Below are 27,898 nucleotides of genomic sequence, written 5' to 3'. Positions count from 1 at the left end.
TCTTGTTTTATTTTTAAAAAATTATAGTTCTGTATCACCCAGCTAAGTCCCTCTGCACCTGTTTTGACCCCCCTTCTCCACACTCCTCCTTCCCAAGGCCACACGTCATATGGAGGCGGAGTCGCCTCTTCGCTTCAGTTTCTACCCGCCGCCATTACGCTCTCCTTCTCCTCCGCATATTTTTCTTATCAAACGGCCATTTTGCCACCATTTTCTTAGTTCTTTTTTTGTTTCCACTTATCGGAGATAGTTTCTATCTCCTGTATACATTTAAGATACACCCCCGCTATTATCTCAATCGCAGTTTTCTTTCCCTTTTTCATTTTCATATACTGCCCGTAATACTTTTATATTATTATCTATTTATTTATATTTTTTCCGCCTATTATTATCTATATTATTATGTCTTTAACCTTTATTTTCCCTATTATTATCTATATTATTATATATTTTATCTTTATTTTTCCGCCAGAGCCTGTATTTTCTCCCGTTAATACTTTTATTCACTCTTTGCGTTTCTTATCTTACACATGCATAAATAACGATTTTTACCTCCGTTGTCTCAATACAACGTTATATCCGCACACGCACAAGCATTCTAAGCCTCAGCACAGCGTTATTTTTACCTTTGTTGCCTCAATACAACATTATATTCGCACAAGCCTTCGAAGCATCAGCACAGCGTAACAGTATTTTCTCTTACATCACAGCAATTTTTCTCTTACATCACACCTTGAGGTAACTACCTAGATATAGCTTGCAGGATCCCCTTTTTGGGTTTCTTTCCTTCCAAGTCTCTGGCACCTCTTATCACATAACTTAAAATCGTTAGCAGCAACAATATAACTTCAGTCCGCAGTATCAATATACTTTTTAGACTTAATACAAGTTCCGCTAAAAAAACATTTTCCACCACAATTAATAAATTCCCACACCGTTTACTCACAGTTCACCTCGCGCACGTTTCCTGAAAAGTTTGCTACGTTTGTCCCCTTAATTTAGTTGCCGGGTTAATTATACAAGAGAATGTTGCCTCCGGCGTCCGGGAGAGGAGATCAGAGTCCTTGAATACTTTCATTCCCTGATAAGCTGCAGCTGCAGCCTATCAAAAAGTACTCTCCACCCTGGTCTCCAGTCGCCGGGAGCTTCTCTTTCTCTTTCGTATCCCGGACGAGCCCCCAAATGTCGTGTCTAGGAAACGACAGAGTCCAAATCTTCAATTTGTCGAAAAACATCTTCGCAAGGGAAAAGATGACACCAGGCAGCAAGATCTTCAGGAAAATCAGACTTTATTAGCACACGTGCATAAAGCCGGATCAGCTCTCCAGAACTGAACCCCGACTGGCATTTGTACACCCATTTTATACACAGTTACTCCACCTACAACTCCTCCTAAAACCTCATTCTGGCAAATCACCCACACTTTTCTTATCGTAACTCCTCCCAACGCTCCTCCCACAACGTCATTGTGGCAAATTGCCAACGGTCCTTATGCTCTGCCAACTCTGTACAAAGTTCAGGGCATTCTGCCAACTACGTGTCCTCACTTCACCCCGCACCTGCTCTTGGCAAACTACCAGACCTCAGAAAGTTCTGGATGCCCTCCCTCTAACACGTCATCCATACACGTCACTCTGTATCTTTCGCTTTTATAAGACGAACTAAGCAGCAGTAATCATTGAAAATATACAGACAAACTAAACATTTCATTAATATTCACTTCTAATATACTTTTCTAATCTACAGACATACTAAACATTTGATTAATTATTCTCTTCTAAGGGAGTAAATGTACGTAGCATTCTTTGCTCTCATTTCAACAGTTTTCACTGTGGTTTCTTGCATTTTCATAAGCTCAGCTATAATTAATGTTCTAGGTCAAATAGATACACTCCTGGCATAAAACATCGAGAGTCCCGGAGAAATCAGCTGTATAGTCATATCTTGCTCTGCCCGTGTCCTTGACAGTTTGGTCTACACAGTTCAAGACGGGCCCCCCCCCTGCCAGCTGGCTGGGCTCACTGTGTAATCCTGGCACAATTTAGCAGTTAATCAGTTTGAAACTATACAGGATACATATCATACTTTAATACAGATATATTGATAAACTTTTAGCACACATCGTCGAGAGTTTTGGAGGAACCAGCCTGCTCACTAAGGTGGAGTCTGATTTTGACTTGTGATTGGTTATCATGCTTTTAGGAGGGAGATCTTTCGTTCTGTGAATTTTCCCCTACAACAGCACATTATTAACAAGAGGCACTGGCCAAAAGTGTATATAGAAATAATATTTGCATTTGATTGCAGCACTCTTATGTGCTTTGTTTACACACATACCCCATAGCATGAGGTCTGCTATAGTGGTCATTATGCATCGATATTCTCACAGAACCCAACAGGGAACCATAGGTGGCCTCTGAGAATGCCCGTTGAGGCTAATTACCGATTTCGGGAGGAACAATTGTGAAAATACAGATCTGCAGAGCTGTTTTCTGGGCCGCTGCTGAGATGGATGCTGCCTGACATTTCAATCACAGCGAGAGGCCATGAATGTAGGATTCCCACTCATTGAGAGCTGTGGTTAGATTCATTGTGCCTTGTCTGTGGAGGAAATTTTCTGTGAATGTAATCTTGAATTGAAAGGGCATTGGAGTTCTTCACATGTCATTGAAGGTGAGATATGATCTGTCTGGAAATGATTTTTACAAAGGCAATGCATAAAGATACATAAGCAATCCTGAGAGACAAGTGGTTCAAATGTTCATAGGCAGTTCATATGCAGTTTTGTGAATTTGTTTCAGCTGCAGTTGTTATGCACTACATGCGATTGGACGGGTTTGTTTGCAGGACTCATACCATCTCATTGCGCAACACTCACCCCTGATGGTCAGCTATGCCGCCACAAGTCCACTTACACAATTCTGTGTGTGCAAAAATGTATTGTTGACAGTGGTTTGAGGATCAACTTTATAAATTAACATGGAAAATCCAAATCCTATACCTGTTACATTGGCTGATTATTAATAATAATATTATTAACAAGATATTGCTGAGTCACTTTGATGGCCTTCCATATTTATTTATCCAGATTGCTCAGAAAATGAGCTATAAGTCAATTCTGCAAGTTGAAAATGAATTGTTTTTTTCTTTTAATTTTGATGATCGATTTGATTTGATTAATCGATCCCCCGCCCGGGCTGTGTCGAAGTGTCCCTGAGCGAGACACCTAACCCCTAAATGCTCCTGAGGAGCTGGTTGGCGCCTTGCATGGCAGCCAATCGCCGTTGTTGTGTGTATGAATGGGTGAATGAGAAGCATTAATTGTACAGCGCTTCGGATAAAGGCGCTATATAAATGCCAACCATTTACCATTTACCAAAAGGATGGGTGCAAAAACCACCATGGTGGAGGATCATACTCCCCTGAGTGGGGTGATTCAGATACATGCAGCCACCCCATGAATACCCCAAATACCTTGCTGGTTCATAGCTAGGGTTAGCAGAGATGTTCACTTAATGTTTTTTGTTTGTTTGGCAGCTAGCTATCTACTTGGCAAGCAAGGGCGGGCTGCTTTGTTTATAGTAGTCTGCAGTTATTTCAGGAATTCTGCTCCCAGCTCGACATGGTTTAGCTGGTTGACCAGTTCAGACCAGCTCCTAGCTTGACATGGTTTGACCAGCTCAATCTATGTTTTGAAACAGCTTAGAGAAGCTACTGTACCTGGACTAGCTGGTTGACCAGCTCATACCCAGCTAGACCAGCTTGTGACCAGCTTGACTGGCTCAATTGTCAAGCTGGCATAGCTGGATTTTACCGCAGGGTAATCACCATATTGCACTCTGTTCATCTGTATACCTGATGGAAACTGCTCAAACAAGCTACCAGGACTAGCTGGTTGACCAGCTCATATTTAGCTAGACCTGCATTATGACCAGCTTGGCCATACTGGTTGACCAGGTCATACCCAGCTAGACCAGCTTATGACCAGCATGACCAGCTCAATTTTCAAGCTGTCCAAGCTGGCATAGCATAACTCAGTGCCCATATTGCACTCAGTTCATCTGTACACCTAGTTTATTAGGTACTGTACAGTCTTACAGTTGAGTGGCATGCTGATTATGGTGTGCAGTCACTCAGACCTCCTGGCTTCTCTGTAACAGATTAGGAGCTGGCTCTGCTCATGCTGTGTGACACTCGCAGTGTTTGCACACAGACTGACCTGGTTTAATCATTGAAGCCTCTGTGCCCTAGTGCCTAAGTACACAGGGCTTGTATCAACACCGGCAGCTGTTCAGGAAACTGGCGATTGATACCCACAGACTTGTGTACTTATACCCACAGAAAATGCTGAGAATGCGTAGTGTAAGCATTGTTTCAAATGTATCAGCTGTTAATCAAGTGTAAATTTGCGATCCAATTAGGGAAGGTTGTCAGCCATAAAACTGCCAGGAAGGGTTGCTATCTTTATCTCTAGAAGTCAATCAGATCCATTACTGAGGAAATTGGTTTCCTTGTGAATGATATAGTTCAAATGTAGTTCTTGTTCTGTATGAGAATGATTAATCATACCCAAAAACTCAATGCAAAAAATATAAAACAAATGTATCTTATTGTTTGAAGGCTATAACCTTTCACCCATCTCATCAGACAGTGGGTGAGCCATCTGTCTTCAGATGTGGTTTCTATAAATGTGTCATAGTTTATGCATCCAAGACAAAAACAATTTTGGTCTGCCAGCAGAGATTTATGAAAGCATATCGAGGCATTTCTAACGAAATGCATAAAATGTAAATCTATATTTGAATTTAAATGTCCCAGTCATTTTGTGTCAAAATTAAAATTAAAATCCAATAATTCCTTTTGCTTTTGCCATTTCATTTTCTAGTATTGACATTTCATTTAAACAGGGATTTCCATGCTTTATGAGTAGCTTTATTCAAATTATAATGGTAATTGACCTTGCATTAATGACATTCACGCACTATCCAAAGAAGGTGTCAAAATTCTAATGAAAATGCATCCAGCCATCCAATCAAGGTGGAGCAACATCCTGCCACTGAACGGAAGTTGTGGAAACCAATGTGATATATGCCACACCTCTTAAGGACTTTATTGACAGTTTGCATTTTCATTCATCATCATTGGATAAAGCTACTTCAATTTAAATTTTGACATGATATGCTTCCATATATATTGTAACGTCTTCATTTTCTGGATAATTTCCCTTTTACTTGATTTTTTATAAATGTGGTCTGTGCCACCATGCATTACTTGCTTACGCTAGAATTTGTATTATTTGAAATGTATTTATTAGCAAGATAAGCTCCTTGAAATGTCACATCCTTTTTTCAATGGGATCCTTCAATTGACATTTGTCACAAGCGTGCAACTGATTTCTCACACTCCTTACTTAAGCTTTTGTCTGTTGATATGAGTGGCAGACTTCAGCAATTATCTCCACTAATGAGAACACTTTAGATGGGCTGCCGCATTCAGTGCAGCGCAGTATAGTAATGATGTAAATGTCAGGCCCATTTGCATTTTGCCCTCCTTATGTTGAGAGCACTCCAAATACTGAAGAGGTGCATCACAGCCTGCTCTGCTGGATGAGATTCAGCTTAATGCGGGAGATGTCAGCTCCACTTCAAGGTAATGATGTGTTCATAGCCCGTCCTCCTCCCTTAGCCGGTCATGGTTATATTTGTTTTTCAATTTTAGTAGTTCAACGGTTGGTTTTCAGTAACCAGGTGTCCACACACAAGCATTCAAATGGTAAATGGTAAATGGTTGGCATTTATATCGCGTCTGATGGACAATCTACCTACGACCAAGACTCAGCTTCCGAGTTGAGGCAACCAGATTTTCTGCCAAGATTTCCTGGTACTTTGCCGAATTCATTGTGCTATTGGCCTTAAATGTTGCCCCTGGACCACTGACAACATCTCCAAAACATTGACCCACTGCCATATTTGACAGTAGGTTTGAGGTGCTTCTCCTTGTATCCTTGTATGGCCAAAAGGTATGACTATATCAAAGTTACTGATTATTGTAGTGGTGCCTGGCACACTTAGAAACACAATGGAACCACAGCAAAAACACTAGACAAATCCACTTTCAAATTTGATGATAATATCACCAAAAATGTGCATTCTGGATTGTTTCTTCAAAGATTTGTGTAGGCAGTTCTGATATTTGGAGTCCCCAAAAGGAAAAATGGAAACTAAATGATATTTTGGGTCTTCTAACGTGTAAAATACTGTATTTTGCTTAGTATATAGTTTACAACACTTTTTATTGTATTTTTGTCCCCCTCCCTCTCCTTGTGGTCTCCTCAGATAGCAACAGGTCGAGAAGATTGTAAAAATAAGTACAATAATCACAATAATAATATCTTGTGTACTAACATATTCATTGAGGTCCATTGATTGACGTCTTTGTCAAATACCCAACTCCCATCAACAAGTCAAACACATTCCACAATTTTGCATGGTATTTATTACTCATAAGCAGGCTTGCTCCTTATTTATAAGCATACTGAATAATAATGCAATATTTAGAGATATAACATGGGGTCTTGTCAATAAAAATGCTCTCTATTGTTGAGCATTAGTTGTTTTCACTGTCTTCCTCAGTATGCAACGGTGAAACAGACAACAATGATATCCTCCGGATAAATTCTAAGTAAACAATGGACATTCTTTTGACGATTCTCTGAGTTATCACATTATACAGGTGGAACCATGAGTTCAAACAATATATCATGTTACCATAGTGGTTGAAAATTCCCACTGAACGCAAAAAATGCACTTAAGTATAGTAACTTAACTTGGGTAACTTATGGCCTGCGTCAGTAAGGAAGACTTACTGTCTGTGGGGATAATATGCACTTGCATCCTCTTCCTGGCAAGTTTGCAATTATTTCATATGCTTTACACCTTGTTTTATTGTGGTATATTGAACCATTTATGTATGTTTTTGTACTCATTACCTGACTTGTGATAGCCAATTGCTGTGTGTGTCTTCTGAATTGACAGTTCTTTGGCTTTTCCCATGCTGATGGTTGACAAAGGGATTTTGCATGCTTGTTACCTCATTTTCATACTCTTTCATACATAACACAATATAGTTCCTTTAAACTGAGATTAAAGTAAAGTCAAATTGTATTGCCAATTTCACTTTGTTTGATTTTATTTACAATAATTGTTAAGTGTGCCAGTAAGTTTGGCATCTGTGGTTTTCAGACAAAATGAGATTACTAAATAAGAAACATTGGAAAATGTGTTTGAACATAAAATATACAGCTTTGTCAATGTTGTTTATTATATTATATTTTTCTCCATTTTTATGAAGGGTACCAATAATTTTGGAGCCCAGTGTAATTGTATGCATCATTGTATTCACTGTACCAAATGTGCTGCATGTCTCAGGATTTTCTCTTGGGAAATTGGTGACTGACATATCAATTTGGGCTCAGTCTTTCATGCTAAATTTCAGTCTGTTCTCTTCCCTAGAGAAAAGCATTGCAGTACACTACGCTAACTGGTGTTTCACATCGTATTCTCCTTTGTTTCTGTGTGTATTGTACCTTCCTATGTGGAAATAAGAATTGTTCCAGACACAGAACATACTGTGATGCATTAATGAGATGCACTCAGAGGGAATAAAGCTGCCTATCTGCTGTACAGGAACCGCTTTTCCTGTATGTGCGAAAAGCCTCTGGCTGTGTCTCTTTTCCCCAGAACAGTGCTGAAGAACCATGATCTGAGATCCAGGCAGGAGTTAACCACTCATCTCACCAATCAGTGGCCTTCTCCGGGCGCTCTTGACACCAGCGCCGTCGCCCTGGATACCCTGCTCTACAGGAAACGCGCAGGACAGTGGGAGGAGTATGTGTCATTTTCCACTTTTCCCTTTGTCTTTGACAATAGAGGAGCATAGTGGATGGAAATGTGAGCTAATGATAGCAACTCTTTTTCTACTACTACTACTACTACTACTACTACCATTACTAGCCCATTACTACTACTAATAATAATCATGATAATAATCATAATTGTTTATTGATATTATTTGTATTATTTTGTTTATTATTGTTGATGAGAGGAATGAGAATACATTTATGTGCATAGCCAGGCCTCTACTGGAAACACTACAGCAGCAGTTGTGGACACAATGAATAAAATTAAATAAAGATGTGTCAAACATTGTAGAAAATTACATGATGTATTATTTAATAGAAGCATAACAGCACAAATGAAGGATTTCATTTCTCTGGCAGAATAGCAGTTTTTTTCATTGGGCACAGTACCAATTATTATGTTGTTGCATAAGCAAGTTCAAAGGAAAGCGTCAGGCATTGAGAGCTATTTAATTACTTATCATGTCAATAATGGTACATAAAGGTACCAGCACCTTTTCACAATCCTGTCGCACAAACTATTTTGTCCTTTATCCTTGTAATGCACCGGAATAAGCCAATGCGAAAAAAAAATCAATTTTCAGAACTGAGAGAAAAGCAGACTTAGATTACGGGAGGCTGTTTTCACTGACGCACAAGCCCGTTGACATTTTTTCCTCTAATCAAATTAAACCTGGCTCGTTGGTGATTACGACTGTGCACCGAGGACTAATTCCTCTTCCTCTCAGTTTTTTTCACAGCGCTCAGTCAATGGTTTACAGGAATTAATCTCCAGATTAAGATGTAGAAGACTTTAGTTTGTTTCTTGTTGGTTTACAGTGACATATTATTCAACCTGGCTGTTGTAACTGCCTTTGAGTAGTGTTGTTTCTCTTGTTGTTATTTATTTTCTGTGGTCCTTGTTATTGATATGACAAAATGCTTCAGGCCTCACTTGGTATTTTAAGAGCGAGACCTAAAATTACCTGAGAAAGGGAAGCCTTCATAAGCATTCGCTGCAGGAGGGAAGGCTGTATTTAGGGTTAAGACTCTGGATGCTCTGTTGTGATATGCCTGGCAGGCAAGGGGGTTCTAGAAGCTTCTAACTCCACTGGCCAATGCTTGGTAACAGGACCCGGGTGACGTCATCCGCTCAACATCTCTGCGTCAGATCTTAGGTGAAAGCAGTTGTGTTGCATTCACCTCGAACCCTTCTAACCACAACCATCCCTCTCTCTTTCTTTCTCTCTCTCTCTTTCTCTTGTGTTTTTATGATGACAGGAAGAGCTTCAACAGTCTGGATCAGCTCTCGGCTGACATCAGCCTGTCACAGATGTCCCTGGACCCTGCCCAGTCTCAGGAGCAAGAGGGCAAACCAGAGCGCCCCCGCTGGCGAAGTGAAGGTACAGCAGAACTTACCTCAACCCTCCCCCCAATCCACTGTAAAATGTAATGTAAGGGGGCTTCCAGAAAGGACTGAGTCAGCTTTGTTGATGTCAGCCCAACTCAGTTGGCCCCCATCAGAGACTTCGGCTCCCCACCCTGCCGATCACCCTGGCTGTAGATGTCTGTCGGGGTGCCAGGACAGCACCTGTGGTCTGTTTGCTTTGCATTGTGTCACTGTACAGATGACACCGAGACATAGCATTGAAAAACAGACAGATGCTACCACCCCTGTGCATTGGAAGTAGGCCATTTTTACACTTTACTATCAAAATAGATTGCACTGTAGACAGTCAATACAGTAGATTGAACCATTCAAAACAAATCAGACTCGCAAAATAGAAAGTAATAACATAACAACATAACAAACAATGTGCAAACCTGCAGTGTTCAACTCATTTCTTCTCACTTCAATTATTATATGCTACTACTATGTAGTATGGTTTTGATGGTTTTATTTATTTTTGGCCTATTTATCTTTATTGATCGTTGTTTCTTTGGCTTTGTCTGGTAATATGGCTGTTAAATAGGCTAATTCCACATTATACAGATACATGCATAGCGATTTCATTTATAATTAATAGTAATAGGCTATGAAGCAAGGATTAAGTAAATCATTTTAAAAGTGTGTTAACTCTTTTAGTCGCACCAGTGTTAAACAATTTACTCGCACCAGCAAGAAAAATGATTGCAAAATGCGACCAATTAGTCACAGTCTGGAGCCCTGAATTGTGTATGACACTCCGTAAAGTGACGATTGGGACAATTAAGACACTCTAATCAGACAATTAGACAATTAAGTACTCTAATCAACTCTACTTCATTATCTGCATGGTTAAATAAAGGTCAGATAAATAAGAGTGCTGTTTCCCAGTGAGGCGTTTAACCTTCCGGTGTTTTCCCCCGTAGGAAAAGAAGACACCCCTTCCTTGCGTGGCCTCTGCGGGTCTCTGACGTCGGTGGCCAGCTACAAGTCCCTGGCCAGTCTCAAGTCCAGTGAATGTCTAGTGAGCCCCACCACAGAGATGACCAGCCCTGGCTTCACACCCTCCTGAACCCACCTGTGGGACTGGCCCAGGCCTGGCCTGACCTGGCCACGTTCGGCATCCCATAACTCCATGTGTTAATGAGAAAACAGAAACAACCCCTACTGTGTCATGCTGCAGAGAGACTGGGGACACAGGTATAGGCTTGACATTATCTCTGTTCTTTTCTTCTTCTTTTTTAAACCGAGGCCAGTGTTATTTTAACTGATTGTTATGTACTTGCTAAGCCTAACTGGGCTATGCGGGGTGTCCGTGTCAGTCGCTTCATGTCTGTGGTCTGTTCGAAGGACTTTCTCTTCTGTTGAGCTTTAGAAAATGGAGAACACAGGGATCGATTCCTGGGATTTATCTACAAAGATTTGTTTTGCACAAAGCAACAAGGTTCACCAAAGCTGGTGTCATAAAACGGTTTGTTTTTGTTGACTTTCGTTAATTTGATTGTAAAAGCAGTAAATTGTATTTTTGGGTGGTTTATTCAATGACAGAAATTACTGCTTGAAAGTGCAGATGACTAACAATAACCCAAACACAATTTTAGGAATATAAAGTGTTCTGATGCAGGGAAAAAAAACAGCAAATTGTTCAAATGTGAATTTTATTATACATGAGAGGAGCTTGTTTCATTTCACATTTCCCCCCAAGCTGTGCTCTACCAGTGAAAGTCTCTGTGCCGTTACGGGTGCTTTGCTAACATAGCGATTGGAGACCGAAACTTACTGATCCCCAAAGAGGTTGGAGCAAAGATGTGCTTTCAACCTCTAGCATGTTTTGCCATCGAAAAAGCTTGTTCCGCACATTATGAGACGCATGAAGCAACACTCTACCATTTGACAACACCCCTCACACGTGAACAGCCCTGACATAGTCACGCCATTCGCTTTGTGCCTTCTGACTCACTCTCATAATCTGCCATCTCCCACCCTGGCATGGCGACAGTGATAGACAGCCCACTCTCCGCATTAGTTGTTTGAATGTTTTTGTTTATATGGCATGGTTCCCTCTGAAACGAAGTGTTATTGCAACTTTGTGCAATGCTGCAGTAAGGCTGTAATTTGGTTAGGGTGAATAACAGTTTTTCAGTCTTTTCTTTGTTTACCACCACAAACCACTTTCCAGCTTTGTTGTAAATAGGTCCAGGTCTCACATGCATTTTCAAAACAGTTTTAAAACATTGACAAGCTGAGTTGATAGTTCCTAAACCTATGCTGACAGCCATTTTATAGGCCTGTCATGGGTGCATGCAAATTGGACTTTTAGTGAATTGAAACCTCATTACAGTGGTTGAAAAATGTGTAATTCATTCCTTTCAGCAATATCAGAGTCTGAGTGTTTAATTCATAACTATTGTCCAACTGTCCAATTTTAGAGAGCTGTCTTTGACAAAACATTACTTGCTTGCCTCCATTCTGCTATTTCTTGTTGCCTAGGAAAATTGTTTAGTCTATTATTCATGTAATTTTTTTATTAGAAAGATTAATTAAAAAATCTTGGCACAACCCACTAAGATAGTCAGCCCCTTGCAGATGCAGTGTGTATGTTCAGCAGCATTGTGGGAAATCGATGGTGTGGTTTCAGTTGCTGATGTCATTAAAATAGTAAACATTTGCATTCTGCATGGATGGTCAATTTTGGTCTTTCACAGCCTCAAGATTGCAGCCTGTGATCAGTTTTGTATCACTTCAGCAAGCTCCTTACTGTATGTCGATGAGACCTGGCTGGAATTTTAGCCTTTGGGCTGTTGTTCCCTAGATCATTGCTTAATCAGGAAATAAACAAAAGCAGGGGGATGCAATATGTAGCAATGCAGACAAATAGATGTCGATTGGCTTTTTGATTGATTATCAGCTGGTCACTAGCCATAACGGATTCTTGAATTAGATGAATTATCCATAGCTCGAATTAGCATTTTTTACATTACTTCCCCCCCCAGTCAAATAGACAATTTAAACTACATTATATTATTTCAGATTGAAAAGTTACCCAATCAGCATTATACTGAAATGTAGTTATTAATGGAAATTCAAAATGTTATTCCAGGGAAATGTTATCTTTCATTAACATATACATTTGAAACTCTTGACATTTGATTATAAATAAAGAATATTTAATTTCTGCAATGGGTCATCATGGTTTATACCTTCATGCTCACCATGGCATGCTACAATTCACGGCAACCGTGGATATGTGAACTGAATGCAGAAATAAAGGATAAAGAATAATCTTGACCCTGTGCGAGATGTTTGAATGACTGCTCTGTGTACTGTTGTATCCAGCTTTTCATGTTGGACCTATCTTTGGCACTATTATTGCAAAAGCAAAGGACAACTGAACAATCAACAAATAATAGATTTTGAAAATAATGCCAAAATATTGAGCCAGGAATGTACTTGTATCCCTGATAATGCTATATGTATAATGTGAACAATGAATGTAGCTAGTGTCGGAAAACAGGATGTCTAAAGCTTGGGGGGTCAGGGCCTACGTTTTTCTCTTTTGTCTCTGTTAATGTTGCACAGCTGCCTGTTAAGGGGTCAGGGTTTCGTGTTGTTTGCCTGTATGTGTTATGCTCCTTTTTTTCCATCCTGTTGGGTTTCTCTGCTTTCTGTATATTGTGCAGTGACTTTTTGCCATTGTTATTGTCCCTTGTGTTCACACAGTGACTAACTCGGTGCAGTTGCTGAAAGCCCATTCATTTTCTATGAAGCTGAGCGATTTTGCCACGATGAACTACTCTGTCACCAGAGAAAAGTTCACCATGGCTTAATTTTTCACAGGTGTTGTCTGCCAAGAGCCAATCAGAGTTGCACACTTACTATTTTTCTTACCGATATGATACCATTTTGTGAATATTTGTTCATTTCAAATCAAGCCAGTGAAGGTATTCACATTGGCAATGGAGGATTAGTTCATAATAAATTTAAAGTCACCCATTCCTCTACCACATCTTTACAAAAAACGTTTGTTATTTTATTGTTTGAGTAAAACATTGATATGTGCTGTCCCATGGCCTAGATAAATGCTAGGTTTTTCTAGCCTATTAAGTATGGAAAGCTTTATCAAAATGCAAAAAAGTATGATTTGTCCTCATGTAGGCTAATTGACGAGGCCACTGATTTCAGAGCCTACCATATTGGACGGGAACGCTGTTTTGTTATGCGTGTAGACAGCCTATCTATCATAGACTAACAGCCTAGATCCAGTATTATATTTGATGTATAGCTTAGCTGCCTAGTTTATATGGCAGCATAGTAAACTTGAGCGACCCATTGACCGAGTTACTTGCTGTGGGAACACTGGGTTAGTTTGCCTGTTCAACAATCAGTACCTACCCCTGTACGCTTTATTGCAGTCGACAAATGGCCTCACTCCTTGTAGCATATGATGTTTGTGTCCACAGTACATATAATTGTGCAGCTTTTGAGATTCCAGCCATGGATTTAACAGGATCTTTGACTATTCATCAGTGACCTTTTTTAACAGAAAGTGGAAAGTTAAAAAATGTTGGTTTTCCTTTGGGATTTTATTATATTGTGTATTTATTTTTTCAATCAATGCTTGTAATTAATTTAGAATAAATTTGTTTCAACCACTTTGTATTGTCGCACCAATTTTGCTGGAGGATTTCAACACAATCTTTCTTGTTTTAACGTCATCCACAATTCTTTAAAAATGGATATGCACACAATAAACTGTCTTCATTTGATTACAGTCATACGATGTGCTTTGACATTTTAGTTTCCGGTTATATTTGTCTTCGAATCTAGGCTGCTTGCTGAACCAGAGACCTGGTTTCCCTGCTTTTTCCCTTCAGGCGAGAGTGGCCCATCTCATGAATGCAGGAAGGCAAATGTGCATTCTGCTAAGTTCCCTTGCCTGGAGACAAGACATGTTTGATGGGTGCCTGTGCAATAAGCAGTGTCTGCCTGTAGTTTTGGCCGAAAGCTGTGTTTATACACAGTCTGTGTGTGCTGAACATGGAGCTAATCCACTCTTCTGTCTTCTCCAGAACCACAGGGATATGGCCATTCTCCATGGACTTAGCCTCCAAAACTAGCAAGGGCCACAATCCTTATGACCTAGTCTCAAATATATTTAATCTATTTTCTGTACACACAGTGCATACAGTACTAGGTCTGGCGATGCATATTCTCCATGGAAAGTAAGTATTCTGCCATTTTACCACCTGTTTGAATCACTTAGTCAAATTCCTACCCATTTTATTATCAGCTCCTCAGATCAAGGTAGTGAACCCTGTATAAACTGGGTTTCAATCAGTTTGCATGGCTCATCCTGTTAACACACCAGCCAAATGCACAGCTGTATAACAGCAGAGATCTGACTGTTTACATCAGTCCCGAATTCTTGGATCACAGGGCAGAACCAAATTTCCTATGAAGGATTTGCTAGTATACTCGTGAATAATTTTGAATAATAATAAGTCCATGGGCAACAGGTTTTTAAGCATTAAGCATTGCTCCCATTGCTTCTTGTATATGTTTACCTTCAACTGCAATTGCCGTGACGGCTGTTATCCTGTTCACAATGCCCAATAAAAACGATTTCTTGTATATAAAACTAATTTTATTTTTTTAACAGGAGTTTTCAAAGCTTGTTTGAGCTTGCAAACAAAAGAGGGACTCTTTGTCTGAATTACCTGAATGTTGCAGGGTCAACGATGAAGTGAACAGCACTTGACCAACAAATCAAAAGTACCACAACAGACTCTCAGCAATCCTACGGTCATCCTCTCCTAAACCAATACATCTCCTAAACAAACTGACTTTACATTCCTTCCAGTTCTTCTTGATTGATTTCTCAAAAGCAAAGCCTATCAATAAATTCAAACCAAATGTGGTTTTAACTTTGGGAAAGTTCCATATCTTGCCTCCTCCCATTCACATCTTTCCAAATCTTTCATGACGAGGCATTTCCTGGATCCAAGGAAAAGTCTTTACTTCAGCCTAATTGAGATGCGGTGGCAGAACTTGAAATGAGCAGTTAGTGCTTGAAGATTTGCCTGCAGTTCTGCAAAGAAGAATTATAGGAAGCAACTATTTGGTTGCAACTATTTCTGCTAAAGGTGGAACAAGTTATTAGGTTTAAGGGGGGAATTACTTTTTCACATGGGTGAAATTGGTGTTTGGTCAATTGTATAAATGAAATCATTTTGAAGATGTGTTTTGTGTTCACTCGGGTTCCCTTAGTCTAATATTACATTTTGTCCAATACCATTCAGTGTGAGAAATATACAATAATAGAGTAAAGGGGCAAATACTTTTTTTACAGCACTGTGCCTGCACTTATACCTATTGTGATATGAAAGTATTAGACATTTCTATGCATTCTATGCATTTTTATTTTGTCGTTGACTCGGTGTGCTCTCGGTGATAAAACACTCACAGAGTACTATACTAATACTGGGTAGGACCTCCCTTTGCTCTCAAAACAGCCACAATTATTTGAACTGCTGCTCACTGGATGTTCTGAGTAAACTTGTGCGTGAAAATCCCAGGAGATCAAAAATTACAGAAATACTCAAACCAGCCCATCTGGCACCAATAATCATGCCATGGGCGAAATCAATGAGATCACATTTTCCCCCCGTTATGATGGTTGAAGTGAACATTAACTAAAGCTCCTGACCTGTATCTGCATGATTTTATGCATTGCACTGCTGCCACACGATTGACCGATTAGATAGTGCACCTACTTATTCATGCGATTAATAAAGTGCTCAGTGAGTGTATAATCACCTGTGTGACCACTGAAACTCCATAAGCCATTATTGTTTAGTTCATGATTAAATGACAGTGCCCAGAGCTGAATTTAAACTCAGAATCTCCTCTTTAATTCATATGAACTCAAATGAGCACAAATCTGTCTTCAGCTGAATTGGACATTAGCAATTACCCTTTTTTGTTGGGACAAAGTGTTGACAGCTTATTGTATACACTTTCTGCCCCAAGTAATTTACTTCTAATTAATAACAAAACCAATACAGTGGATTTAATAAATAGTCTTTAGATTTATTTAGATATATTATTATTCAGTTGATACTGTCCTTGATTGATACATCACCAGTGATGAAATATGTCATGTCAGCACAAAAAGCAGTGGGATGAACTGGGAGTATTTAAAAAAATAGATTTTTAGGATTCTAGTTTAACACAATTTGTTGTCAAAACATTGTCAGTAAGAAAATGAAAGACACAAATGGAAACATTTGGCACAGTACATGTATTTCAGAAAAAACATACAAAACCTGAGATTGTTTTTTTTTAATTAAATTATTAGAGAAAATAATTAACCTAATATTACAGTATTTACAGGACTGTATCTACTTAAATTCCTTCTCAAGAAGTCTCATTAGCACTCTTTGGTTTGGTTTAATGACCTATTAAACAAAAAAAACAAAAAAAAAAACACAAAATCAAAGCTTGATGACAATATGCAGCCCACCCTTGCAGATCGAGCAAGTTGAAGTAGTCTTGGTAAGATCTTACCATTACCATTGCTTTCTCACAATTTGACTATCGCCCCAAATATAATTACGAATGCACTTTCATGCGACCTTAGACGCCAATACCAAATCTAGCATTTTATTTTCAATATATTAAGAATAGCCTTCTGACATAGAACATATGCAAATACACTCTAACATAAACACTTTGACTTGAATAGAGCTCAGATATTCTGACAATACATAATTCTTGAAATGTCAACAATATAAAACTGAAATAACCTAACCTAAGAACCTAAGAATACACAGCGGCCTCCTAAACATTCCTAATTAAGTGACTATAAAGATATGGGAACAGCCACTGGGGAATGTTATCAAGACTACAAATGAACACAGTGCTTACAGCAATAAAGGATAATCTGTTTTTTGTTTTGTTTTTTTGTTTCACAGTAAAAAACCGCAACATATTTTTTCACCATCTGGAGTAACATCTGATGAAAACATTAATTATTTAATGAGACACAATGGTGCTACCAACTACAATAAATTATTTTCATTGTGGGACTCCATAATTTTGTCACATGCTTTTTGAAACATATCAACTTTTCTAATAGTATTACTACTAATAGTATTCCGTATTTAACACCAAACAAAGATACTTATTTACATTAAAATATGCAATGCTTAAATGCTTCGGCCTCAAAGTTCCATAATACTTGCGTTAAACTTTGAGTCATTATGTGCTCATACTACCCCTTTTCCACTATACGTCTGGCACCGGATTGGCACAAAATGGAGCTAAAAAAACTGCTCAAATGCATTTCACTACAGGCCCCTGGAAGGAGGGCTGCAGCACATGCTGTTAGTCTTAATACTACCATCCATCCAGATATATACATGTATGTATGCACGCACACACACACACACACACACACACACAAATATGTAAGCAGACTGGCAAGACTTCATCTGCTGTCCAAGGCTGAGGTTGTCTGTATAAAACTGCTCTTATCTTCCTTTGGTTGCTGTGCTAAGTGCTGGCAGAACACAACTTACCCCTTCAGGTTTTTGGCACCAATGGAACCAATTCACTTTAGTGTGCCAGGTCCCCCCACAGGAGCCTGTGCTTTGAGACCTGTGACTACCAGACCTAGGGCTCGGTGCTGGACCGGACTGTTGGCCAGGCTCGGTCTTGATTGTATTTGCGGAAGAAGGCCTTCATAAACTCATACGAGCTGATCATGATAGCGCAAGCTGGGGCCACTTTCATCAACCTGGGCAGGAACCCTGGGAGAAATGAGACATAACCACATTTTTACCAAATAATAATAATAATAATAATAATAATTATTATTATTATTATTATTATTATTAGTAATACTAGCTCTGCGAGTCTGCAGACTTAAAATACAGTGTTTGAGTGCTCCCATCTCCTCTCCTTCTAATTTCACCAAAAGCAAACGGTCTGCAGCAAACAGCTTCAGTTTCAGATAAATTAACGTTGACAGCAATAGGGCACATGTCTGTTGTGAAGGTGTTTTCAATTCAATTTTCGCCACACAGTGTTATGATGACATCTAGTGGTAATATTCACCCACATTTCACCCATTTGCCTCTGCTAAGCAGATTTCGGGCCAGTCATTTTATAATACACAAGCCCCAGCAATAAATATTAATTTTAATATTACATATTATTCAAGCAAAAAGGTCCAAGACCAATAAAACAACATTGATTTTATCTTAGGCATTTAGCAAACGCTGTTATCCAGAGTGAGTTGGGATGGCAGGGGCCCCCACTGTGAGCCCTATACCTGTAAACAGTCCTGATGGACCGTGCTCCGCCACGATTCTCCTCATGACATTCAGAGTGGAAAACGACGCCTGTGTGCTGACTGCAGAACAAGATCAAGATCGGCATGAACACGGACGCTGTTCTTCACACAAGATTACAGCTCAACATAATTCTGTGTCCTGTTCTTCAAATGAACATCGATACTCACCGTTCAATGCCTGAAGCTCTCCAAGCTCAATTTGTCTCCTTGTTTTCACCACGTCAAAGGGCAGGGTGGCGACAGCGGCAATCTGGGGTCAAAGACACACGTGCTCTAAAAAACCACTCCTACTCATAGTAACTTAGTGAATGTTGGAATCAGGAACAAATAGTCTTACAACTGGTTGACATGGTTTTATACTTCATACAAAGGTCTTTGGTTAACAAATGAAATTATTATGAATTATTCTCCCAGCGTGCACTTGAGTTGCTTGTGAGCTTACCGATCCAGATACTGCCCCAGAGAGGAAGGTGATGGTGAAGGTGGGCTCCGTGGTCTGGTAGTGCTGGCAAAGCCAGTGCTTCCCTTGCTCATAGTTATACCAGTACATGGCTGTGGATAAATACAGTACAATGTGAATCTATAAGTCATGAGCACAACTGGACACGGGGACCAGTAAATGTCCACTAGGCAGAATGGACTGTACGCACCGAAAGTGGAAAAAGCAGCTTTATGAGAACTGAACGCATGCAGAGAGGACAGGATGTGACTTGTGAAGCAGTCACATTATTATGCCGTATTTACACAGTGCAGTATGGGTCCAAGTTGGCAATAGTGAATTAACATTTAGTGCTTTATTGATGTTACACTTACACTGTTGTTGGCCAGGACTAGCACTGTTGCTCACATAACTCAGGTGAACATTTATATTAATTTTAATTTCATTTGTAAGTCACTCTGGATAAGAGTGACTGCTAAATGAATGTATTACTGTAATGTGCTGTATGTAAGCATGAACAGAGGAACTGGTAACTACATGAGGACTGTACAGTGAGGTCCGTAAGTATTTGGACAGTGGTACAATTTTAAAGGGGTAGTCGACACTTCAAAATGAGGGTACTTGCATCCATATGGAGTGAACCGTGTAGGAATGACAGGTCTTTAAAATTGTGTCACTGTCCAAATACTTATGGACCTGTCTGGAGAGAGAAAATGGCAGCTGTGCGAGAACTTTTAGCATGGAGAAGAGCTGTGGGCATGATGTATGGGTACATTGGAAAGTGACGGAAGGCATGGTTTAGATAGCTAGAGTTTGAAGCATGGTGCTGGGAGTGCAGTCAGTACCTGAGAATGGCACGTCTCGGAGCAGTGTGGGGCCCCAGCCCCTCCAGAGGGAGAGCCAGCCCTCGCTCTGGACAGCGGTGTTGACGCAGACTCTCAGCTCCCTGTAGGACAGCTTCTGGGACTGCATCTTAGTCCGGATCAACTCCAGAGGGCTGATCACTGTGGTTGAGCCCACTGTGGAAAGCACACGGGGGGGGGGGGGGGGGGGATAGTTGCCTATCGTGGTGCCACCACAACAGCTTATCTGTGCCGCATCATTATAAACAACATTGCATTCGTGCCAATAAATAATTTACAATTTAGTCATTTTGAAGATGCTTTTCGCCAAAGAGACATACAAAAGTGCATATTGTGTGGTAAACGACACCACGAGACCTCTAGAGCTGGGTACAGTTACAATCATGTAAGAGCCACCATCAAGGCGCGTGCCTCAAGACCGACAAGATAAAGGGGAAGAAAGATTAGAGTTTTGTGTTAGGAAACAGAATCTTTGAGGTGTGGTCTGAAAAGGTAAGTTTTCTGAAAGCCAGTGAATTGTGATTCACTGATTAATTGGAGAACGGTGATTCCACCATTGAGGGACAAGGGCAGGGAAGGCTAGAGCCACAAGCAGTGGCTGCCAGGAGCTTTAAGAGAAGGAGCACCCAGCTGGAGAGAGGATGCTGGCAGTACAAGGTCTGGTTGGAGTGTATGGTGTTATCACCAGTTGAAGATAGGAAGAGGTCCTATCCATTTGCAGCTTGGTATATGAGGGTGAGTGAGTGAGGCAAATTGAAGGCAGCCAGACATCTGAAGCCAATGAAGCCAGTGTTTAAAAGTGGCGTTTTTTTGTGTAGCCTCTTGGGTGAGGAAGGGATCGATTGTCCTGATGTCATGAAGGGAGAACCTGCAGGATGTCAAAGGGAGAACCTGCAGGATGTCAAAGGGAGAACCTGCATGGTACAATGAAAGGACAACCTACAGGGTGGCTGCTGAAGTACAGTATGAGTTTTAGATTTTCTAGATTAATTCAGTTCACCAAAATGCACCATGAGGTGTGCGGTGAGGTAAGTGGATCCAGGTACCATGCCAGTAAGACTTTAAAACACTACCTTTGCCAAGGATTACAGCTAAAATAATAATTCAGTTTGTGGTATCCAGATCTGATGATGCATTCTGAAAGATTCTACACCGATTTAAATGTAAAGGTAGCAGAGTGTTATATAACTGTATACACGCACGCACAGCTGCCTCCCAACACTGTGGGAAGAAGTATATCCAAAGGTCATAATACTTTGCTCAACATTTCTGTGTGAAAGGTACTTTCCTTCAGTACCTCTATATATAAAGTGAATACTGGACCTTTGAGGCAGTCTTATCCAATTTGATCTTGTTATTTGAGTGTCTGAGTATTCCAATGTGAATAATTGTTTATGCATTTATATTGTAAAGTGAAATGGAAAAACAAATTTCCACCTAGAAACAACAATATAGTCTAAAGTCAAAGCTATAATCTTTTTGCATTTTACTATACACTCACCGAGCACTTTATTAGGAACATTTTTACTTTATTACACCTAATTATTCATGTGATTATCTAATTAGCCAATTGTGTGGCAGCAGTGCAAGGCATACAGTCATGTAGATATGGGTCAGAAGCTTCAGTTAATGTTCACATCAACTATCAGAATTGGGAAAAAATGTGATCCTGTGGAATGATTGTTTGTGGCAGACAGTGTGGTTTGAGTATCTCAGCTGATCTCCTGGGATTTCCACACACACTAGACCCTAGAGTTTGAAAAGAATAGAGCAAAAACCAAAACCTTTTTAATGATAGACGTCAGAGGAGAATGGCCACTGGTCAAAGCTGACAGGAAGGTGACAGTAACGCAAATAACCACACATTACAACAGTGGTATGCAGAAAAGCAACTCTGAACACACAATGCATCGTAACTCTAAGTGGATAGGTTACAGCAGTAGAAGTCTAGAAAACAAGTTTAATAAATACCTAATAAAGTGCTTGGTGAGGGTATATCTGACATTTTTAACAGAGTTCATTTGAGAAAATAATGTTCAAATTGAATCAGTTTTTTATTGGCCCAGTATTTTCGCTCACAGTTTCAAGTAAAGTTAACACAAAATGATTTGTTCAACTGATTACACTGAGGAGACCAGCTGGGCTCACCTCTGGCTGTAGCGCCTGCTAGCAACGGAGCCAGCTCACGGTGTCTGTCCATCCTGGTCCTCAGTAATGCACACAACTGATCATAGCAGGTGAAGTAGATGACAGTTGCTGGTACAGCCATGACTCTACAAGTGACAGCATCATAACAATTTCACACAAAAGTACATCTATTTTTGTATGGCGTGTATGCCTTGTGAATTAATGAGGCCATGTTTCAATCTTACAGTGTTGGAGGAAGTCCACTCCACAGTGACTTGATTCCTTCCCTCCTAACAATAGAAAAGAAGGCATCCTGCAGATGGAGGAAGTACCATAATTTTACAAAACAAGGGACAAAACACTTAAAAGCAAACAACATGGTTCTCTGAATAAAATCAACTATTTCATGCCATTTGTAGTGTGCTTAGTATGTTCAACTTGTGCTGTAGTTTGTTTCCAAATACATGCCAACTTTGTAATTAAGCAAACAAGTGATGTTACAAAAGCTAGCACAAAATCAATTGTGCTTCCATGTTGACATGGCACTCTGGAAGATATACGATGCCTTTATTTCATTGGCATACCCAAGGAGTAAACACCAAAGTACAGTTGTGAATAGGCCAGAACCGTATCTTTTTATTGCAATCAATGGGGATTGTTGCCAGACCCAGTAGGGACCAGCTTAGAATTGGCTTTGCCTCTTACTGACTGACATTGTTAAAATGAGCATGTGCAAGAAGGCTTATGTAGTACATACAAGGTAGGTGGTACAGAAGATTTGGAAAGCTGTAACAAGACGGCAGAGCAAACTGCTATGCTGAGACGGTTTACAAGCCCATGCTTACTAGCCAAAAGAAATCAAACAATTCATATAACAGCGGGAATTGCAGGAAAAAATATCAGCATCTAAGTTAAAATTACATAGCCTTTTCATTTGTAATCGTCAGTGTTCAATGCTTCTGTTTATTAATTTTATTTTATTTTTATTTAATGTTTATTTGAGTAGGGACAATGCCAAGAGACATAGCGTGTCATTACTGCCAGTTTACACCAGGTTCATGTAGTATGTTCCGCATACAGAGAATATAGCTACTGCTCGTTTCCAACTCCCGTCCCTAGTTAGGCTTTTTTATAAAAAGAAAGGAAAAAGATTAAAAATAAGACACAAACTGCTAAATGGATGATGTAACTGGCAGTTTTTCTGGCAGCCCACAGGTAGCTTGGCTAACAGATGTGGAAATATTTGCGATAAGAAATCATTGAATATAACGTTAGCTAATCCTCATCTTCTATAGTTCACTAGTTTGGATTCCATGTTACCTGGATATCTATAGCTTTCTCAGTGAAATGGGGTAACATTAGCTTAATTGGCTACAACCTAGGTTAGGAAAATAGCTACCTAGCTACCTTGAAAAAAATTGTATTGTAGAGATAAATATAATGTACATTTTATATTGAATGCGACAGCTGATTGAACAATCAGGATCTTATAATGGCGATGCAGGTTATGATTTAATCAAATTACACGAGACTGCAAAAAAAGCTTAACAATATTTTAATCTATTCCTAAGAACTAATATATTATATAAACACACCGACAGCTGAAATGGGAATGTCTGGACCCAATGGGAGACACTGAAATTGAGTTTAGCTAAACATTGTAGTCATCACGGACACATCTAAGGAAAGGCCAGTCTTCTGCCCACTAGCAGCATACAATAATTAATTCCCATTCATCACCTCAAAATTAATGCCTCGACAAACCTAATCATCACTAAATAGTCCTTATTTCACAAACGTTCCTACTTCTTCTGTAGTAATACAAGTGGCCCATTGACATGGAAATGCTTTGATGAAAGAAGTACGTCTGTAACCAAAAACGTGAGAGAGGATCCAGCTGACAAGCATAGGCCATCCCATCGTTTCTGCCACTCATATTCCCCCTTAGCTACATCAGGATCTGGCTAAACCAGGACCGTCTGGTCTTGTTTTTAACTGACAATGGGCATGGGATAAGTGATGAATGGTAACAGAACTTGCATTTGCCAATTTATCAATTGTCTATATATACAGTGGGCTCAAGAATTATTGGCACCCCTCACCAGCAATGCACAAACAAGGCTTAAAAAAAAAGAATAATATAATTATAGAGAAAGGTAATACACCAACATGTGCCAAATACTGTACTTTATTAATGTTTCAATGGAAACAACCAAAATCATTTAATAAAAAATAAATTTCAACAAAATCAAGGTTTCAGAATTGGCACCCTTCACCTAGTACTTAGTGCAACCACCTCTGGCAAGGATAACAGCATGGAGTCTCTTCCTGTAATTTTTGACAAGATTAAGGAACACATTTGGAGGGATTTTGGACCATTCCTCTTTGCATATCCTTTCAAGATCCTTCACGTTCTTGGGTTTGTGCTTATCAACTGACATCTTCAACTCAGCCCACAGATTTTCGATTGGATTGAGGTCTGGTGACTGAGATGGCCATTGCAGAACGTTGATTTTGTTGTCACGGAACCATTTCTGTGTGGATCTTGAGGTGTGTTTTGGGTCATTGTCTTGTTGGAAAGTCCACCTATGACCAAGTCCCAGACTTCTGGCAGAGGGAACCAGATTTTCAGCCAAAATTGCCAGATACTTGCTGGAATTCATTATGCCATCCATCCTAACCAGTGCCCCTGGACCTCTGGAATTAAAACAGCCCCAAAACATGACTGACCCACCACCATATTTCACTGTGGGTATGAGGTGCTTCTCCTTGTATGCATCTCTGTTCCTACGCCAAACATACCGATGCTGTATCTGAACAAAACGTTCAACTTTGGTCTCATCTGACCAGAGAACCTTGTTCCAGTCATAATGTAAATGACATTTGGCAAACTCCAAGCGCTGTCTTCTGTGTCTTGTGGTCAGAAAAGGCTTTCTTCTGGCAACCCTTCCAATGAGGCTGTGGTTATGGAGGTGGCGTCTGATGGTGCTTTTTGAAACCTGGTGACCCCAAGATGCCACCAAGGCCTGCAATTCTTTCACTGTGATCCTTGGGGATTTTGTTGCTTCTCTCACCATTCTCCTCAGTATCCTGGGGGGCAAGATTCAGTTGCGTCCTCTACCCATGAGATTTTCAACAGTTCCATAGCTTTTGAACTTTTTTATAATTGCTCTGACAGTGCTCAGTGGTATATTCAATCGTTTGTGAATTTTCTTGTAGCCATTACCACATTACCACATGAAGGTCTACGACCATTTGCCTCTTTTGAACTGCCAATTATTTTGTTTTCTTCATGGTGTTGGATGACAAAGGGATATTGCATGTGTGTTACCTCATTTTTATACCCTAGTGAAACAGTAAGTGATGTAATCACTCAATACAGTTCCTTAACACATAGATAAACTTAAATAAGTGGAATTTAATACCTGGTTTAATTTTGGTAGGTGTTATTTACAATAATCTTTAAGGGTGCCAATAATTGTGAAACAATGATTTGGAGGAAATTGATTTTTAATTAAATCAGTAAATGATTTTTGTTGGTTCCATTGAAACATTAATATAGCACAGTATTTATTACATTTTGGTATTTTGAGTTTGTCTATAAATATATTTTATTTAGAATTTTTTTTGAGTATTGTTTGTTCATTTTCTGTCAGGGGTGACAATAACTTTTGAGCCCACTGTACATCCCCAACCAGATTTTAGGCAATGCCCTGATGAAGGCTTGTTTTTACTACTTGCTAGATATGCCATTATAATAAACGAAAGTATTATAAAGTAAGTATCATTCAGTTTCTCAGACCACTAATTTTTCTAAGATAACTAATTTTCTGTTAGCTTCTATAACATGACTTGTTTGCTTAGTTGCATTTCTTTATACCCTTATCCAAAGAGCACCTGGCATTAACCGGAAAGCTCCTGAGTTCAGTTCTTCTACATGCCCACACTGATTCAGGATCTATGAAGTTTAAAGCTCTAATAGGGCATCATGTCAGATGGTGATGATTGGCGTCACCCAAATAGTAATGACAAATGCAATATAAACTAGTGATGTTTTCAGAAATTACCATTTTTGAACAGCAAAAAATACATGAATAGACCTGAATCAGTTTTAGTAATGTGCCCTTATATGCCAATGGCTTTTGTGTCTGCTCCTACAGATCAATACTAGGGCATGACAGGATAAGATAAAATGATAATTTTACATTACATTACATTATTGGCATTTGGCAGACGCTCTTATCCAGAGCGACGTACAACAAATATTTCATGCCTGTAAAGAACGTTTCCAGCAAACAAGCATTGCAATCCAATCAAACAATTTTAAGTCCGGTAATAAAATAATATGCTTTTCAAAACATAGCTTGAGATGGCCAAACCATGTTGACAAGCTACCAGCTCAAACTACCAGCACAAACTACCAGCACTAGCCAACGGCTAATTCAACGTTACTGCAGTTACGCTCTGCTCTTACTCCACAATTAGTCAAAACCAGATTATATAATAAAAGTACTACCAAACTCATAAGCTAATCAAATACTGTACACATGCAAGACTATTAAAATATTTCAACTTATTCCTATCAGTATAGTAAATTTCGATCTTTACCAGAGTGCCAGTGAAACGCCCAGGGGCTTTATACCATGCCTTGGCGTTTCCATTTTCACAGACACAGATGTGATCCATGAGTCCATTGCAATACACGAAGCATTTTCCTGAATGAGAATAAAATGTGACATTATTTCGATCATAAAAAAAAACTCATCTTAGAAAGTACAGTATTGTGTATGCCCTCAATAAATAAATGACAAATAAATAGTATACCTTTGGAAAACGGACTTTTCTGAGCCTGAAGTCTTATCTTCACAACATCCAATGGTGTGACTGGAAATACAGCGATACAAGTAAACAAACTACAATTCCAGATATGATAAATGTTTTCCCCACATATTAAGTTACTGTGCTTACCAAAAAGTGACGTGATGATAGCGCCAGAGCAAGAAGAAAACATCTGTTGGAACGGCGTTATGCCGTTCACGTCGGCCGCTCGGGCGTTCATCTCGCTATCAGAGAATACCATAGAAAACAATGGCTGTATAATCTCATGTTTTTCCATAACTTAGTCATTCAAAAATGCATTAGTTATCCAAATAATACATTGCTAGTAACATGGCAGCTGGAGGTCAATGTAGCCCGGCGTTACAGAACTAACCATAATTTACATCATGTTACGATTAGCTTAAGAAAGTTAAGAAACACATAAATACTTTTAATGGTTTTCAGAAGATTGTCACTGGTAATCGCTTGATGCACTTTATATAGCTAATGGATGTTAAACTAACTAACGTTATCCAAGTTACTTGAGTTAACATAGCTAGATAACATCCAACCATTAAACTCGTTATTACATGACGTAACATTAACAGTTACCTAAGATGTATGACCTGCTTTGTACCTGTTAGATTTAAACTTTAACTTACCCAAGGGCTTCGAGGCACAGAATAACAAAGTAGTAACAGTGAGGATAGAAACTTTCCTTTACCTAGGTAGCTAGTGCTAGCGCACATCTAGCGGGAAAACGTCAACATTACTTTGCAAGCTAACGTTAAATGAGTATCAGTTCATCGCCGACACGTAGGTGAAACCCAAATGACATGACTTTAGCTAGCTAGCGATTTATGATAACTTAGTTATCCATTCAACCATATTTTGACCTATCGATCATATGGCTAATGAGTACTGTTTTGCCAGCAATTCTAGGACACACATGGGTCGTACCATCAAGATACGC

At 39.5% G+C, this 27,898-nt stretch overlaps 2 protein-coding genes across 2 annotated transcripts in view; one reads left to right on the top strand and one right to left on the bottom strand.

Moving 5' to 3' along the window:
• rundc3b (RUN domain containing 3b) overlaps positions 1 to 14,098 on the top strand; it is a 49,110-nt gene extending 35,012 nt beyond the window's left edge. The window contains exons 9-11 of the mRNA XM_061260128.1: positions 7,740 to 7,886; positions 9,179 to 9,300; positions 10,250 to 14,098. Of these exons, the coding sequence (XP_061116112.1) occupies positions 7,740 to 7,886; positions 9,179 to 9,300; positions 10,250 to 10,395 (415 nt within the window). The 3' untranslated portion in view covers positions 10,396 to 14,098. The remainder of the gene's footprint in view (positions 1 to 7,739; positions 7,887 to 9,178; positions 9,301 to 10,249) is intronic.
• Positions 14,099 to 16,604: 2,506 nt separating this feature from the next.
• Positions 16,605 to 27,892, bottom strand: slc25a40 (solute carrier family 25 member 40). The gene is made up of 11 exons (XM_061245752.1): positions 27,588 to 27,892; positions 27,076 to 27,170; positions 26,932 to 26,991; positions 26,716 to 26,822; positions 22,353 to 22,420; positions 22,129 to 22,253; positions 19,963 to 20,136; positions 19,121 to 19,230; positions 18,847 to 18,928; positions 18,658 to 18,738; positions 16,605 to 18,133 (listed from the first exon to the last, which is right to left on the bottom strand). Exons 2-11 carry the CDS (start codon positions 27,164 to 27,166, stop codon positions 17,997 to 17,999), a joined length of 1,035 nt encoding a protein of 344 aa, XP_061101736.1. The 5' UTR covers positions 27,167 to 27,170; positions 27,588 to 27,892; the 3' UTR covers positions 16,605 to 17,996.
• Between the last annotated feature and the right edge of the window lie 6 nt (positions 27,893 to 27,898).

Source organism: Conger conger, chromosome 1 (assembly GCF_963514075.1).
Source record: "Conger conger chromosome 1, fConCon1.1, whole genome shotgun sequence".
Classification (NCBI taxonomy): Eukaryota; Metazoa; Chordata; class Actinopteri; order Anguilliformes; family Congridae; genus Conger; species Conger conger.
This window is presented reverse-complemented; position numbering and strand designations above follow the sequence as displayed.